Consider the following 16,040-nt stretch of genomic DNA (forward strand, 5'->3'; position numbering starts at 1 on the left):
CAAATGGGCTAAGTGGAATGCCTTGCTGTAATAATCGATTATTTGCCAAAATAATCGATTATTTCAGAAATAACTCTCTGGAATAATCGATTATCCAGCTAAATAATCGATTAAATTGTTCTTGGTTGATTTCCAGAAATCTGAAGAACAAAATAATCGATTATTCTTTAAAATAATCGATTATCTGGGTTTGAACTTTTATAAATAGACTTGAACTATTTTGAAACATAAGACAATTGAGTGAGAACTGATAATCAACTTCTAAAAGCACTTTAGAGAGTCTGTGTGACATCTTGGAAAGGTTTCTTTGTGAAATTCCAAGAAGAAAAACATTTTGTGAAAGAACTTGTGAAAATCATCATCATCATCATACTCTTGAAAGAGAAGGACAAAGAATTGTTCAAGAATTCCAGGTGAATTCGTTTCATTTTTGTTTCTTTGTGAATCTTTGTGGAAAATCTTGAGAAGGGTTTCTCAAGTGATTAAGGTTCTTGTAGTGGGATCTACAAGGGGTACTTTCTTGGGGTCAAGAAAGTGATTATCTTTTAGTAGTGAAGTATATGCATGTGTGTTTGCTTGTAAACCTTCTTGCTTAAAGATAGTGGAAAAATCTTAATCAGGTGGTGATTAAGGACTGGATGTAGGTCACATGTGGAGTGGCTGAACCAGTATAAAAGACTTGTGCAATCTTCTTCAACCTTATCTCTTGTTTTGTAATTTCTTGATTGAGTTTTAAGGAAGATAAAATTTGATTAACAAGTGAATGTAATTCTTGATGTTTTAAATCTGTAAATTGAACATTGTTGATAAACCTCATGATGTTGTAATCAAGTTAGCATATTGCATTCATATTATCATAACAAGTCTTGAGAAGTGCTTCAAGTGAGAATTCTGTCATAGAAAAGTTTGTAATTGAAAGTGAAGATCCAAAAACTCTGATAAATCTTTAAAGGGTCATTGAATCCAATTCACCCCCCCTCTTGGATTTGGCCATTCTTTTCTACCACTTTTTACGTCAGACCCTACCAGGTCCGACGTAAAAAAGTTTGCAAAAATTACAAAAATGCCACCGCATTTTTTTAACGTCAGATTTTCGTATTTCTGACGTAAAAGGGGTGACGTAATATGCTAATTTTCCACTAGTGTTTCGAATTCTCCACCCAAGTAGGGTTTCAGCCGCTGCCCATTTACAACCCAGCTTCTTTGTGCCTCAGGATCTTCAATTTCTATGGCACCATAGGGTTTCACCTCCTTGAATCTGAAAGGGCCAGACCACTTTGATCTTAGTTTTCCAGGAAAGAGTTTGAGCCTGGAATTGAACAGTAGCACCGACTGGCCTGCCCTAAACTCTCTTTTGAGAATCTTCTTGTCATGATAGCTCTTGACTCTCTCCTTGTACAACTTGGATGATTCATAGGCTTGGAGCCTCAGTTCATCAAGAGCATGCAACTCCAACTTCCTCTTCTCACCAGTGCTAAGAGGATCAAAATTCAACAACTTCAAATCCCAATAAGCTTTGTGCTCCAGTTCTATAGGAAGATGACAAGCTTTCCCATACACCAATTGAAATGGAGTGAGACCAATTGGAGACTTGAAGGCGGTTCTATAAGTTCATAGAGCTTCATCAAGCTTTATAGACCAATCCTTCCCTGAAGATGATACAGTCTTCTCCAAAATCCTCTTTATCTCTCTGTTAGAAACCTCAGCATGACCATTGGTTTGAGGGTGATAAGCGGTGGCAACCTTATGATGGACTTCATAGTGTTCTAGAGCCCTCTCCAGCTGAGCATTACAGAAGTGTGAACCTTCATCACTGATAAGTACTCTGGGAGTACCAAATCTGCTAAAAATGTGCTTCTTGAGGAACTTCACCACTGTTTTGCCATCCGCCTTGGGTGTAGCAATAGCTTCAACCCATTTTGAGACATAATCCACTGCCACAAGAATGTACTCATTTGTGAAGGAAGAAGGCAGTGGTCCAACAAAATCTATGCCCCAGCAATCGAACACCTCAACTTCTTGCATGTTCTGTAAGGGCATCTCATGCTTCCTTGTGATTCCCCCAGCCCTCTGACAACTGTCACATTGCTTGGCATGATTGTGGGCATCTTTGAAGAGTGTTGGCCAGTAAAAACTAGATTGAAGCACCTTAGCAGCTGTCCTTTCCTGTTGAAGTGTCCTCCATAAGGGGAGTTGTGACAGTGCCACAAAATACTCTTGGCCTCCTCTCTTGAGACACACCTCCTCAGTAGGCCGTCTGCACCAATCTTGAACAGGTGAGGGTCATCCCATACATAGTAGGTAGCATCACGGAGGAACTTCTTTTTCTAGTGCCATGTGAAATCTTCAGGTATGACTCCAGCTGCCTTGAAGTTTGCCAGGTCAGCAAACCAAGGCCGCTCTTGCACCATAAGCAATTTCTCATCAGGGAACTCCTCCAGGATCTCCCTCTCCTTCAGGGTCACCTCATCATTTATGAGCCTTGAGAGGTGGTCAACAACCAAATTTTCCTTGCCACTCTTGTCTTTGATCTCCAAATCAAACTCTTGAAGCAGCAAAATCCACCTAATGAGTCTTGGCTTGGAATCTGGCTTGGTGAGTAAATACTTAATGGCTGGATGATCTATGAACACAACCACTTTGGAACCAATCAAATAGGACCGAAACTTTTCCAATGCAAATACTATGGCTAGCAACTCTTTTTCAGTAGTGGCATAATTAATTTGTGCCTCATTCAAAACCCTGCTAGTGTAGTGAATAGCATGAAAAGTTTTAGCCCTCCTTTGGCCTAAGACTGCCCCAACCGCATAATCACTTGCATCACACATGAGTTCAAAATCCAGTTTCCAATCCGGTGCAGTGATTATGGGTGCAGAGGTAAGTCTAGCCTTCAAAGCTTCAAAAGCTTTCAGACAAGAATCATTGAAACAAAAATGAGTGTCTTTGTTTAGAAGATTACTTAGGGGTCTGGCTATCATTGAAAAGTCCTTTATAAATCACCTGTAAAAGCCAACATGCCCCAAGAAACTCCTAATAACTTTGACATTGATGGGTGGAGGAAGTTTTTCTATTACCTCCACTTTGGCTGGGTCAACTTCAATGCCCTTGTGAGAGATTTTGTGCCCCAGAACTATCCCCTCGGTCACCATGAAATGGCATTTCTCCCAGTTGAGGATAAGGTTGGTCTCCAAGCATCTTCTAAGCACCACTTCAAGATTGGTTAGGCATTCGTCAAATGAAGACCCGAACACGGAGAAGTCGTCCATGAAAACCTCAATACTCTTCTCCACTAGGTCGGAGAATATAACAAGCATACATCTCTGAAATGTTGCAGGAGCATTACACAGTCCAAATGGCATCTTCCGATAAGCAAAGACACCAAAAGGACAAGTGAAAGCGGTCTTCTCCTGATCTTCCAGATCAACCACAATCTGATTATAGCCTGAATACCCATCAAGAAAGCAATAATACGCTTGGCCAGCTAGTCTCTCAAGCATCTGATCCATGAACGGGAGTGGAAAATGATCCTTCCTTGTAGCTTTATTAAGCTTCCGATAATCAATACACATTCTCCACCCCGTGACCGTTCTAGAAGGAATTAACTCATTCTTCTCATTCTGAATAACCGTCATGCCGCCCTTCTTTGGTACCACTTGTACAGGGCTCACCCATGCACTATCAGAGATAGGGTAGATCATACCGGCATCCAACAATTTAATCACTTCCTTCTTTACCACCTCCTTCATCACAAGATTAAGCCTCCTCTGTGGTTGAGCAACCGGTTTGTACTCATCCTCCATAAATATTTTATGCATGCAATAGGCTGGGCTAATTCCCTTGAGATCAGAAATAGACCAACCAATTGCCCCTTGATAGAACTTCAACACTTTTACAAGCTTCTCCTCCTCCAATGTGGACAAAGAGCTACTTATGATAACCAGTTTGCTTCCACCTTCTTCTAGAAACACATACTTGAGATGAGAAGGAAGTATTTTCAACTCAAACTTAGGGGTAATCACCTCCCCTTCCTCCTTCAAATCCTCTATATGCACTGAATCCGGTGTCACCTCCTTATATGAGTCAAGGCTCTTCAGACATGCCTCAATCTCTCTATCTTCTTCTTCATGGAGATATTCAACCACATTAATTAAGACTTTCTCCAAAGCGGTGGAAAAAGATACATGCTTCCTAGTATCTTCAATAAGGCCATCTATTACATCAACCCGGAAGCAACTACTCTTATCCTTGGGGTAGTGCATGGCGTCAAACACATCAAAGTTGACTTCTTCATCATTCACTCTCACCTTAAGCTTGCCATCATCGACATCAATTAGAACTCTTGCAGTCTTCATGAATGGTCAGCCAAGAATGAGAGGTACATCAATGTCCTCTTCAATATCCATCACCACGAAATCAGCGGGAAACAAGAAACAGTCCGCCTTCACCAGAACATCCTCCACTATGCCATGAGGATACTTCACAGATCGATCCGCCAACTGCAAAGTCATGCGAGTAGGCTTCACCTCCAAATCACCAATTCTCTGAAGCATAGATAAGGGCATAAGATTGATGCTAGCCCCTAAATCAAGCAAAGCCTTCCCAATAGCTAAATTCCCAATAGTGACTGGAAGAGTGAAACTACCAGGGTCCTTGGATTTTGTTGGCAACATCTTCTGAATAATTGCACTACACCCCTCCTCCAATGTAATGGTCTCCTCTTCAAAATATTTCCTCTTTTTGTTGAGGAGCTCCTTCATGAACTTGGCATAGGCATGCATTTGCTCTAATGCCTCGGAGAACGGAATGTTGATCTGCAAGGTCTTGAAAATCTCTAAGAACCGAGCATACTGCCTCTCCTTATCTCTTCTTGAAGGTGCATGAGGATATGGTAAGCTCTTGGTGGGTGGCACTTTCACAATACTCTTCTCCTCCATGGGTGCTTTCTTTTTCTCTCTACTAACTCCTCCTTTCTCTTTTTCAATTTCTTTCTCTTTCTCACTCTTTTTGTCATTTTCATTTTTCATTTTATTTCCTTCAACCGACTCACTTCCTTCACTCCTTCTCCATACTCTTGGGCCCTCTAAGATGATCTCTTCATCAACACTAGAATCATCATCTACACCTGTTTCAATTTTTTCTTCGCTCTCATTACTCTTCTCACTCTCCTTCACCACAAACTCCCGACCACTCCTTGTAGATACTACATTCAAGTGCCCCTTCGGGTTTTGCTCGGTGTTGGCTGAGAAAGAACCCTTTTGTTGCTCTGCTATCTATTTTGCTATTTTCCCCACCTGTATCTCCATATTTTTTATTGAAGAATCATCTACACCTGTTTCAATTTTTTCTTCGCTCTCATTACTCTTCTCACTCTCCTTCACCACAAACTCCCGACCACTCCTTGTAGATACTACATTCAAGTGCCCCTTCAGGTTTTGCTTGGTGTTGGCTGAGAAAGAACCCTTTTGTTGCTCTGCTAGCTATTTTGCTATTTGCCCCACCTGTATCTCCATATTTTTTATTGAAGCATCAGTGTTCTTTTGGTTGGACATAGATAATTGCATGAATTGTTGCAATGTGTCTTCCAACTTGGTGGTTCTCTCATATAAAGGTGGGTGTTGGTGTTGATGTGGAGGCCTGCTACTTGATGAAGCATTCATGTCTGGCTTGTTTCCACCATAGTTATTTCTCCACCCCTGATTTGAATTTTGCGGATAGGGGTGTTGAGAGAAATTTTGCCGCCCTTGATTTCCCATATAATTCACTTCTTCACCTTGGGAACTAGATGATCCGGCACAATAACCATTTGGGTGGTCACCTCCACAAAAATCACATGATAACACTTGTTGCATAGGAGGAGCATTAGCGTGCATAGCTTGATGTTGTTGAGGTAGCTTGGCCATCTGTTGATTCAAGGCTTCAATTTGTTGGGAAAGTATCTTGTTTTGAGCTAACACCGCATCTTGAGTACTCAACTCCAAAACTCCCCTCTTGTGTGAAGAGCTTCTACCATGCTGGCTCCTAAAATCAGTGGAAGCCATGGACTCAATGATTGTGATAGCTTCTTCAGCAGTTCGGAACATGACTTACCCTCCAAAAGAAGCATCCAATATCATCTTGGTTTGAGGTTGCAACCCATTACAGAAAGTTTGGACTTGAAGATCCACCTCAAAACCATGATTAGGGCACCTCCTCAACAGTGATTTGTACCTCTCCCATGCTTCACATAATGGCTCATCCGCACCTTGAGCAAAAGTAGCAATAGCAGTTCTGGCCTCAGTGTTCTTGGACGGGGGAAAGAACCTGGCTAAGAATTTAGTCTCCACATCCCTCCAAGTGGTCAGGCTTTGGTTTGGCTGAGAATGAAGCCAAGCCTTAGCCTTCCCATTCACAGAAAATGGAAACAACCTCATGAACAGTGCCTCTTCATCAGCCCCTGAAACTCCAATTGAACCACACAACTCATAGAAAGTGTAGAGATGAGTATGTGGGTCTTCATGATCCAGGCCAGAAAATTGATGAGAGCTGATAAGCTGTAGGAGTGCAGGCTTCATTTCTACTAGTCTGTCATACATTGTAGGCCTCACAATGCTAGAGAATTCCCTCGGGCTAGTGTAGGTGAAAGCATCACCTATAGTGCGCCTCCGGTTTTGATTTTCATTGTGAGCACCACCTTCACCTTCCATAGTGAACTCAGGAATATCAGAGACCAAGACTTTAGGAATCTGAGTGGTTGGTTGGCCAACTGGATTTGCTATGTTCCTCATTCTCATCCTGTTGCTATTATTCCTCCTTGCCGTGCGTTCAATCTCAGGATCGTTCAGCAGTGGCTCAGAAGAAGTAGTACCTCTGGTTCGAATAATACCTTGCATACAAGAGAAAACAAAAGACTAGAGTGCACAAGTCAGCCCAAAGAATTAATTTGCTGAAATAGAAATTAACAATAAAAGTAAAGGAACAAGTCACAAATAACTATAAATACTAAATTGCCTTGCTAATCCCTGGCAATGGCGCCAAAAACTTGTTGAGATTTTTGTTAAAACTATTTTTGTTAACACTTTAAATCACTTTTGTTCTATCAACGGTCTCAAACACGGTAAGTATATCGACCTTTCAAGTAGTAAAATTATCGTATCCACATGGATTAGTAGGTAAAATAAGCATTTATTGACTATTCGTGACTAAAGAATAATTCCAAATTCATAGTTTGTCATGCACGTTGAATTAAAGGTTATGACTATTGGAATGTAAGCTATAAAAATATTTGATTGTGAGTGGAAAAGGGTAGAAATGGTATTATGATTTTTGTGAGATTGTGGGGTCAGATTTCACCAAACGTCAGACTAATGTATCCTTAATCTCTTGTTACATACATTGCTTAGTCAACCCATAAGTTTACTCAAACCTAATCCCTTAGAGCAAGAGCCTAGGTGCGGATATTGAATATCAATTCCTTGAGTACCCAATATCTACACCCGCATTACGGGCTAGGGTTTAAGACTACTAATGGGTCAAGCTCCATTCCTAGATACATTTCCCACTAGGAATTTGTTTCAGGGCTAGTTTTAAAGGTTATTTTCCAATACCCAATGGAACCTATATCATGCAAGGAGAATCAATCCAAAGCAAGCATTGAGAATAGAAACATACACAACAATGAATGAAACAATATATATATATATATATATATATATATATATATCATAAAAACGTAAGGATTACAATAGAATTCATTGGTTACATCTAACCCCACAAACAATGGGTAGAACCACTCAAAACAATGAGGGTAAACACAAAATAGAGATGAAGAGAGAATGAAGAACCGAAGGAAAGACCCACACACGAACGGCTCCCAGCTCCGGGAATCCCTTCCACAGCTCCTAAAACGCGCCCAATGTGTGAATGAGGAAGAAACCCTCGAAAATGTCTTCAAATACGAGCTTGGGGAGTCAGATTAGGGTTACGTGCCCGGCGCATTAGTCTTCACGCCCGGCGCAGGGTCTTCCAGGGAGTTTAAGCACTGTCTGCCTCAGTACAAGCCCGACGCAATTTTCTTTTACGCCCGGCGCAATGTCTTCCAGAGAGTTTCAGGCACTCTCTGTCTCGATCACGCCCGGCGCGGGTAGTCTCGCGCCTGGCGCATATATGGCTTGCAAAGATGAGGCACTCTGTTCTTCTCAAGCCCAGCGGGTCATCTTGTGCCCGGCGCGGTGACTCTTCTCTGCTCCTTAGCTCTTTAGGTTTCCAATCCTATGGGTCTTCAATCCTTAATTCTCTAGCTCAATACCTGCACAAAAAATGAGGTGTATTAGGGTATTGTTAGCTAAATTATGGGTAAGCTATATCTTCACACAAAATGAATCAAAAAGAGAACAATTATATTGTAGTGGTTCAAAGAATGAGTGGAATTGCTTATTAAGTCTTGTCCAAAAAGAAGTAAAATTGAGACTTAACAGCGAGACAAGGACTCTTTGTGGAGATTGTGTCAAGCATGAGTAGAATGGTACTCGACATTGTAGGATCTTCAAGATGGTCTTCAAAAATTCTTCCTTTTTCACTTGCATGTTTCCTCTCTTGGTTGGCTTGCTCTAAATACACTCCTTGATTACATGTTAGTCAAAATATGGGGATTAGTGGTATTATTAAGTAACGGTTACCATATTCCAATTAATTACAAAAATCATTAAAAGGAAGAGTAATCTTATTAAAAGCTAAAAAAATTGATAGTTAATGTAAAATGACCAATAATTATAATTATAAATTAACATTATCACCCATATTTCACTAAAGTTTGTGATAGTTTTAAATACTAGTTATGCAATTCTTGCTTTAAACCATATAGAGATTTTCGCAAGTGATACACTAACCTTTTAAAGACATATTGTATCCTTATGGATCTAGCATTTCCTTATCCAATTCTTCATACAAGAAGGCATTACTCACATCCATCTGATAGAGCTCTCATCCTCTTGCTACTGCTACTAAAAGTAAACACCTTGTAGTAGTCACCATAGCAATCGATGCAAAACTTTCGTTAAAGTCTTCTCATTCAACCTAGGTGAAACTTTTTGCCGCAAGACGCACCATATATTTTTCAATCTCATCTATTGCCTTATACTTTATTTTGTAGAACCATCTACATCCTATATCTTTTCTTCCTAGGGGAAGTGTCATCATTTCAGCAATTTGATTTTTTGTGCCTGACCATATGACTTGGGTTTTTCATGAATGCAAGCTCTACAAGGAAGGCTCAATGGTTTTGGAGAAAATGGTTATGATTAACAAAATTAGAAATGGGATAGATCGTACTTGAAGGGACATTAGGATGCAATGTCGAGCTTGTAGGGTATACGATAATTGTTTGACAATAATAATCTTTGAGATAAATGAGTGGTTGTCGTATCTGATAGACATTATTACTAGTAACTCTGATATATTATTTACATTATCTATATTAATTATATATGTTGTATGCTATGTTATGTGTGTGGCTACCCAATCTTATCTCATACCAAGAGTTAGAGTGAGACATATCTCACTCCCTTTACTCTACTTGTTTGTTTTATGTATGTTTTGCAAGAGGTTATGATGGAAACCTACTTCCCATAAATCTATTTAGAAGAGATAAGTCCAAGAAGTTTGAAGGTTGATAAAATTGGTTTGAAGAATTGTAGGATACTTATCTTTATTTTGTAGGGTACCTTACCATTGTAGGCCTACCCTACCTAGAGGACTCCTATAGTTGGTATACATTTTTATTACTTGTAATTCATTTTAATAGTGATTTTATTAGGATATTTTTGGTCTTGTATTTTGACCTTAGTTTATAGGGTTTAGGACCTTGATTTATAAGGTCATAGTTTCTTTGGGCTTTGTATTTTAATCATTGTCTTATTTTATGTTGCCTATATATTAGGGGGCTTTTTTTAGCATTTGAAAAGGATTTTTTTAGCATTTATAAAAGTGCTTAGTGTGCTGCACCTGTGGCTACACATGGGTTGTGGTATCACTAGGTTGCATGGTTGTTACTTTGCATCCTAGTGTAGCCTAGCCTTGCCAAGTTGTCACACCTATCGTATGATTCATTCATTTTTCATTTGTGTTGACTTTGGATTGAATTTGAGTCTCATTTTTCCTATTTTGGATGTGATTTTAGGAGGGAAAGAGAATTCAAATTCAAAATTCAACTCACATGGAGTTAAATTAAGCCAACAAAGGTTATTTCTAACCTTAGTTAGCCTAGCTTTCTCCACAAACTACCCTACCCTACATATCTCCATTTTATTCTATTTATTTGTTTTATTTAATATTGTTTAAGAATGATATTAGTTATTATATTCTGTATTATATTTGAACAACCACTTTGGTCTAGTTATTATTTTGGAGACATTTATGTTTTGAACTTGTTCTATTTTGAATCAAATGTGAGTCCTTTATCCTTAAACTTGCCTATAGGGGTGTAGTTTCACATAAACCATATCACTAATCTGATACTTCTTATCTAATCTATGCTTGTCAGCCAGCTACTTCATCCTTTCCTAAGCTCTCTTCAAGTGGGACTTGATCACTTTCATCATTTCCTCCCTTTTTGTAAGACTTTTGTACACTAGCTCCACCTTGGATTCCCTTGGAAAGTATGACAAATAGGAAGTAGGGGGTTGCCTATACACTATCTCATAAGGTGTTGCTTTAGTAGCAATATAATAAGTAGTATTATACCACCACTCAACCAAAGGCAACCACTTAACCAGTCTTATAGTGAATCAACACACATACATCTCAAATGAGTCTCAAGGCATCTATTAACCACCTTAGACTGTCCATCAGTTTAAGGGTGGTAGCTTATGGAAAGTTGAATAATGACATAAGGTCTTGCCAAAATTGACTCACAAACATGGGATCCCTATTGTTGGTTATGGTGTATGGAAAATCGTGCAGCTTAAACGCATTATCCAAAAAGGACTAAGCTACTTCTTTAACAGAATAAATATGTGACAAAGCCATGAAATGAGTATCCTTGCTCAATCTATCCACAACTACAAAAATTACTTACTTACCATAAGAACTAGGCAAAGCCTCTATAAAAGTCCATAGTGATATGTTTCCAGATATTTTCAAGGATAGGTAAAGGTTGTAGTAGTCCAAGATTAACAGAAATACCATACTTACAATACTAACATATAGAACAATGCTGAATGAAATGCTTGACATCACTAATCAATCCCTCCCAATAAACCATAATTTTTACTCTCTTCATGGTTGCATTGACCCCTGAATGCCCACTAGTAGTAGATGCATGTAGCCATTACAAAAGATCCTTTCATAGCATAAAATTATTCCTTACCACCAACTTCCCTTTCCTTCTCAATTCCCTATTCTGCCAGTTATAGTGCTTATGAGAAACTAAGTTTCCCTAAACTTCCTTGATTAACTTCTGCAGATTCAAGTTAGCATCCCAAAATTGATGGATTCTTTCAAACATGTTAGATTGTAACTAAAGGGTAGTCAAACTATTGTATTCAACTGCATCAATCTTAGAGAGAGTATCAACCACCACATTATATTGGCCTTTCCTATATTCAATGGAGAAATCAAACACCATCAACTTTACTAACCATTTTTGTTGAAAGTTTGTGGTCCACCTTTGATCCATGATATACTTGAGACTGTAATGGTCAATTTTCACAATGAAATGCCTATTTAGAAGGTTGTACCTCCATTTCTAAACAACAAAAACCACAACAAACAATTCTTTCTCATAAGTTGATAACGAGTGTTGTTGCATATTCAAGTTTCTACTAATATATGCAATGAAATGATTGTCTTGCATCAGAACTACCCTAATCCCACACCCTGAAGCATCCAAACCTACCACAAAAATCTTGGAGAAATTAAGGGGGTGCTAGAACTGGTGTGCTACTCAACAACTCCTTAAGCTTCTAAAATGCTTGTTTAGCATTTTGAGTCCATACAAAATTGTCTTTTCTCAGCATATCAGTTAATGGCTTAGCTATAACTCCATAACCCTCTACAAATCTTTTGTAATAAAAAGCTAAACCCAAAAATATTCTTAGTTTCTTGAGAGATTAGGGCAAGGGCCACTTAACTATAGCTTCAATTTTGCTAGGGTTTGTAGAAACTCCTTCACCAAAAATAAAATGTCTCGAGTATTCCACTCTTGTACAAAAAAATAACACTTTGATCTCCTTGCAAACAATGAATTAATCCTAAGAGTAACAAGTACTTTCCTCAAATTTTCTAAATGATCTATCAAACTCCTACTATAGATGAGAATGTCATAAAAAAAAATTATTAGGAATTTTCTCAAAAACTACTAAAACACTGTATTCATAAGACCTTGGAAAGTAGTAGGGGCATTTGTGAGGCCAAAGGGCATCACAACATACTCATAATGCCCTCCATCCATTTTGAATGTTACCTTACACACATCTGTAGGATCCATCCTCACCTGATTGTAACTAGTCCTCAAATCAATTTTGGAGAAGACCATAGGCCCATTCAACTTATCTAATAAGTCATCTACCAAGGGAATTGGAAACTTATTCTTCATAGTACCTTTGTTCAATTCCCTATAATCCACACACAACCTTCAAGACCCATCTTTCTTACCTACTAACACCACCAAACTTGCATAGGGACAACTACTATCTTGAATAACTCTAAACTTCAAATATTCCTGGACAAGCTTCTTAATGATATCTTTCTGATTCTTAGCATACTGATAAGGTCTTTTATTCACTAGGTTTGCTTTTTAAATAAAGGGAATCTTATGATCATGCCTAGGCCTAAATGGTGGTAATTGAGATGGTTCTTAAAACATATCCTCAAATTCATGCAACAACCGTTCCACTTCTATTGGTAGGGCAAGTTGCTCAGCATGAGTAGTCAAGAACTACAGTAAACTATCATCACTAGTATAGAGTTGCATCATGGACAAATTGACTCCCTCAGCCAAAGCCTTGTTCAATTGTTACTTCTTTGCAGTTTTCACACTATTTGATGTTACACCTCTCAACATAGACCTTTTTCTCATGAGCCTTGAACTTCATAGTTAACTTCTCAAAGTTCCAATTGATGTCTCCTAATATTACCAACCACTCAATTCCCAACACCAAGCTACAATAACCTAAAGGAAATGACAACATGTTTGACGTAATGGTTGTTTGTTGGATAGTCCAACTAAAATTCTTGACTATTTGAAGATATCATAAGCTTAGAACCATCCACTACAACCACGTTAATAGGCTCCAATTCCTCAATTATGCAATCATACTTCTAAGCAATTTGCACATCTAAAAAGTTATGTGTACTGCCAGAGTCAATCAAGATATGCAAGGGTCTTTTCTATTGATACCCTATAACCCTTATAGTTCTAAATCCAGTCACACCTGTTAAAACATTTACTAATATTTGGGGTTCTAAGTCCCCTGGGTTCACACTTAAAGCTATAATAGTCTCCTCCTCCTCTTCATCCACTTTCAAAACATGCAATTGGAGCTTCTTATGAGATAAGTTGTGCTTTATTGAATATGGGTCATCACAGAAATAACAGCCTCATACATTCTTGCTAAGATAAAAGTTCTTCAAATTGTAGATGGCTGAAACATGCGAACCATAATTTGTACATCCTTCTTGAGACCTCCAAGAAAACAACTCAAGGTATACTCCTTTGACAGATTCAATCTAGTGATAACTGAATCAAATTCCTTGTGATAGTCACATACAAAATGTTTCTGCCTCGATCTCATTAAATCCACCATGGGATCATCACAAACACCACCAAAATGTTCAATTAACAGCGTAATATCTAATCACCCCAAGATAACGAAGATGAAGTAGGGAAGAATTTTGCAAGAGCCATGTGTCATTGATAAGCACGACCCTCCAAATGAACAATAGCACGTTTCACCTTGAATTCCTCAAGTGTATTATCGATCAAGAAGTAATTATCACATTGATATATCCACTGATTGGCATTTTCCCCATTAAAGCGAGGAAAATCAATCATAACTAACATAGTTTCAAGATTACAATGCTCACCTCGTGGGTTATAATCTGCGTTTTAATTACAATTATCTTTCTCAAACTACTACTTCAACAATTCTTGCATGGTTTCTTTGATAGATGTTGTTAATGTTTGTGTGAGTGACCTGCTAGCTCCATGAACCAAGAATCTATGCACACTGAGAGACGTTCTTCAATATCCTTTAACGCTTGAGCATTATGAATAGCATCTGTTATACCCAAGAACTTTGAATGGATCATACAAACTGATACCAATTGTTATAAATATTTGTAGTTCTCGGAATTAAGCAAGAATTTAAAGAACATAGAAAAAAGAGGGAACTTTACAAACGAAAAGGTTTGAACAATTTAGTTGAGAATTTTCAGAGTTACAAAGGTAATTATTACAATATGAAAATTGCCTCCTGATCAATTAGTTAACTTCCTGCTTATATAGCTAACTAACTGACCGAACAATTTTCTTCCCTAATTGGAAATGAACAATTTAATATTGTAATTGAATGAACAAAGATTCAGCCCTTTACTATATATCTTTTATTTCATATCACGGGGAGAAGAGGGTGTAACTATGCCTATGTTTTCTCTTTGAACACGCGGTGTTTTGGGTGTTGGAAACTAGAATTGGTGAACTTTATACCTTTATCACTTTATATCCTTTTTTTTTTTACCATGTTACAAAAGTTTTTCAATATCTCTATCATCTCGTTTTTATGCCTTATTAAAGATGATAAAAAAATAGTGTGACCTATTGTGTCCAGTAGTGCAATATTTTTTCCCATAAATTACTATATATGTATAAGGTGAAAAGGCTCTTAAGCTTTATTATTACTTAGATTAAAGAAAATTTTACATTACTCGGATTAATAGCATATATCACAAACATTCATCCTTATTTAAATCAAAATTACATTTAAGTAAATGTTAATTTTTCTAAAGAGCTTGATTTGAATGTCAATGATTTGCCTTATGCCACAAAAGAGATGCTTGCATAGATCTTTTGAATAACTAAACATTTTCAAGCAGAACACCAGAACCAATCATCCTCTTCATAATCTAGTCTAGCTTAATACAATGATTTTCACCATAAGTTAATGTACAATGAGTCATGTATCCATTTCTTCACAGAAATACAACATTTCTGATGGACACTGTTATGTAAAAGGGATTATCAATCATGTAAAAATTTCTTTTAAAAGAAAAACAAGGGGTCACTTGGTGTGAAACACCATTGTCTAAGATTCATTGGCCACCTTATATAATAGAATCTGTATATAATGTATGTGTGTTATTTTCTTTATTGATTGCAAAAGTGTATGATGCCTCCAATATATAAACAACTAATAAATACAAACCGATAAAATAATAAATTAAAACAGCAGATTAAGTTTTATCTTTTATACAACAGAAAAATAGAAATTCAAATATATGATCACACAATTTATCTTATTTTCTCATTTGGCAAAATTTTTGTTGTTATTGTTGTTACTTTATCAATAAATAAATTTGAGTATTTAGTAAATTAATAATAAATGTGTTCCGACCAAAAGGTGCGCTAGGGTTTTTTCCTAGGTCGAGCCTCAAAGCCAGAGCATTCAAAGTGTAAAATCTTCCATCTTAACTCTAGGGTTTTTAGTTTTATAGTCTTCTTGTTTATGGGCCTCGCAGGCCCCGAGAAATATAGGGATTTTCTTAACCGCTCTTATCCATAAAACACTACACGAGAACAAAGTTGGGGCCCTACTTTTGCTAAGGGATGACATCCACATAGGGAACTAGGACCGGTTACCGACCGACTAATACCGTAGAGAGGGGATTACTCGGTCATTGACCGAGAGGGTTCTTAGGCGAGTGGGATCAATTACAATCGGCCAGTCCCCTCCTATGAGGCATAGTCGGCTGTAGACTGAATACCTCTACAAGGGGGATTGGTTTAGGTTCTGATTGATTCTTCCAATGGCCGGGAGCCAAGTCGGACCACGTCCTCCAGTCGGCTCCCG

The 16,040-nt window shown here is 38.0% G+C and overlaps 1 protein-coding gene and 1 non-coding gene across 2 annotated transcripts; one reads left to right on the forward strand and one right to left on the reverse strand.

The window, feature by feature from the left end:
- Positions 1-4,358: 4,358 nt before the first annotated feature.
- LOC145952320 (uncharacterized) lies at positions 4,359-4,934 on the reverse strand. Its single transcript, XM_083064664.1, has one exon. The coding sequence runs from the start codon at positions 4,932-4,934 to the stop codon at positions 4,359-4,361; it is 576 nt and encodes a 191-aa protein (XP_082920790.1).
- A 1,234-nt stretch (positions 4,935-6,168) lies between these two features.
- Positions 6,169-6,274, forward strand: LOC114916411 (small nucleolar RNA R71). The gene has a single exon (XR_003804861.1). It is a non-coding gene; the product is annotated as a small nucleolar RNA R71 (small nucleolar RNA).
- Positions 6,275-16,040: the final 9,766 nt, after the last annotated feature.

This window comes from Cajanus cajan, chromosome 10 (genome assembly GCF_000230855.2).
Source record: "Cajanus cajan strain Asha chromosome 10, NIPB_CcT2T_4, whole genome shotgun sequence".
Classification (NCBI taxonomy): Eukaryota; Viridiplantae; Streptophyta; class Magnoliopsida; order Fabales; family Fabaceae; genus Cajanus; species Cajanus cajan.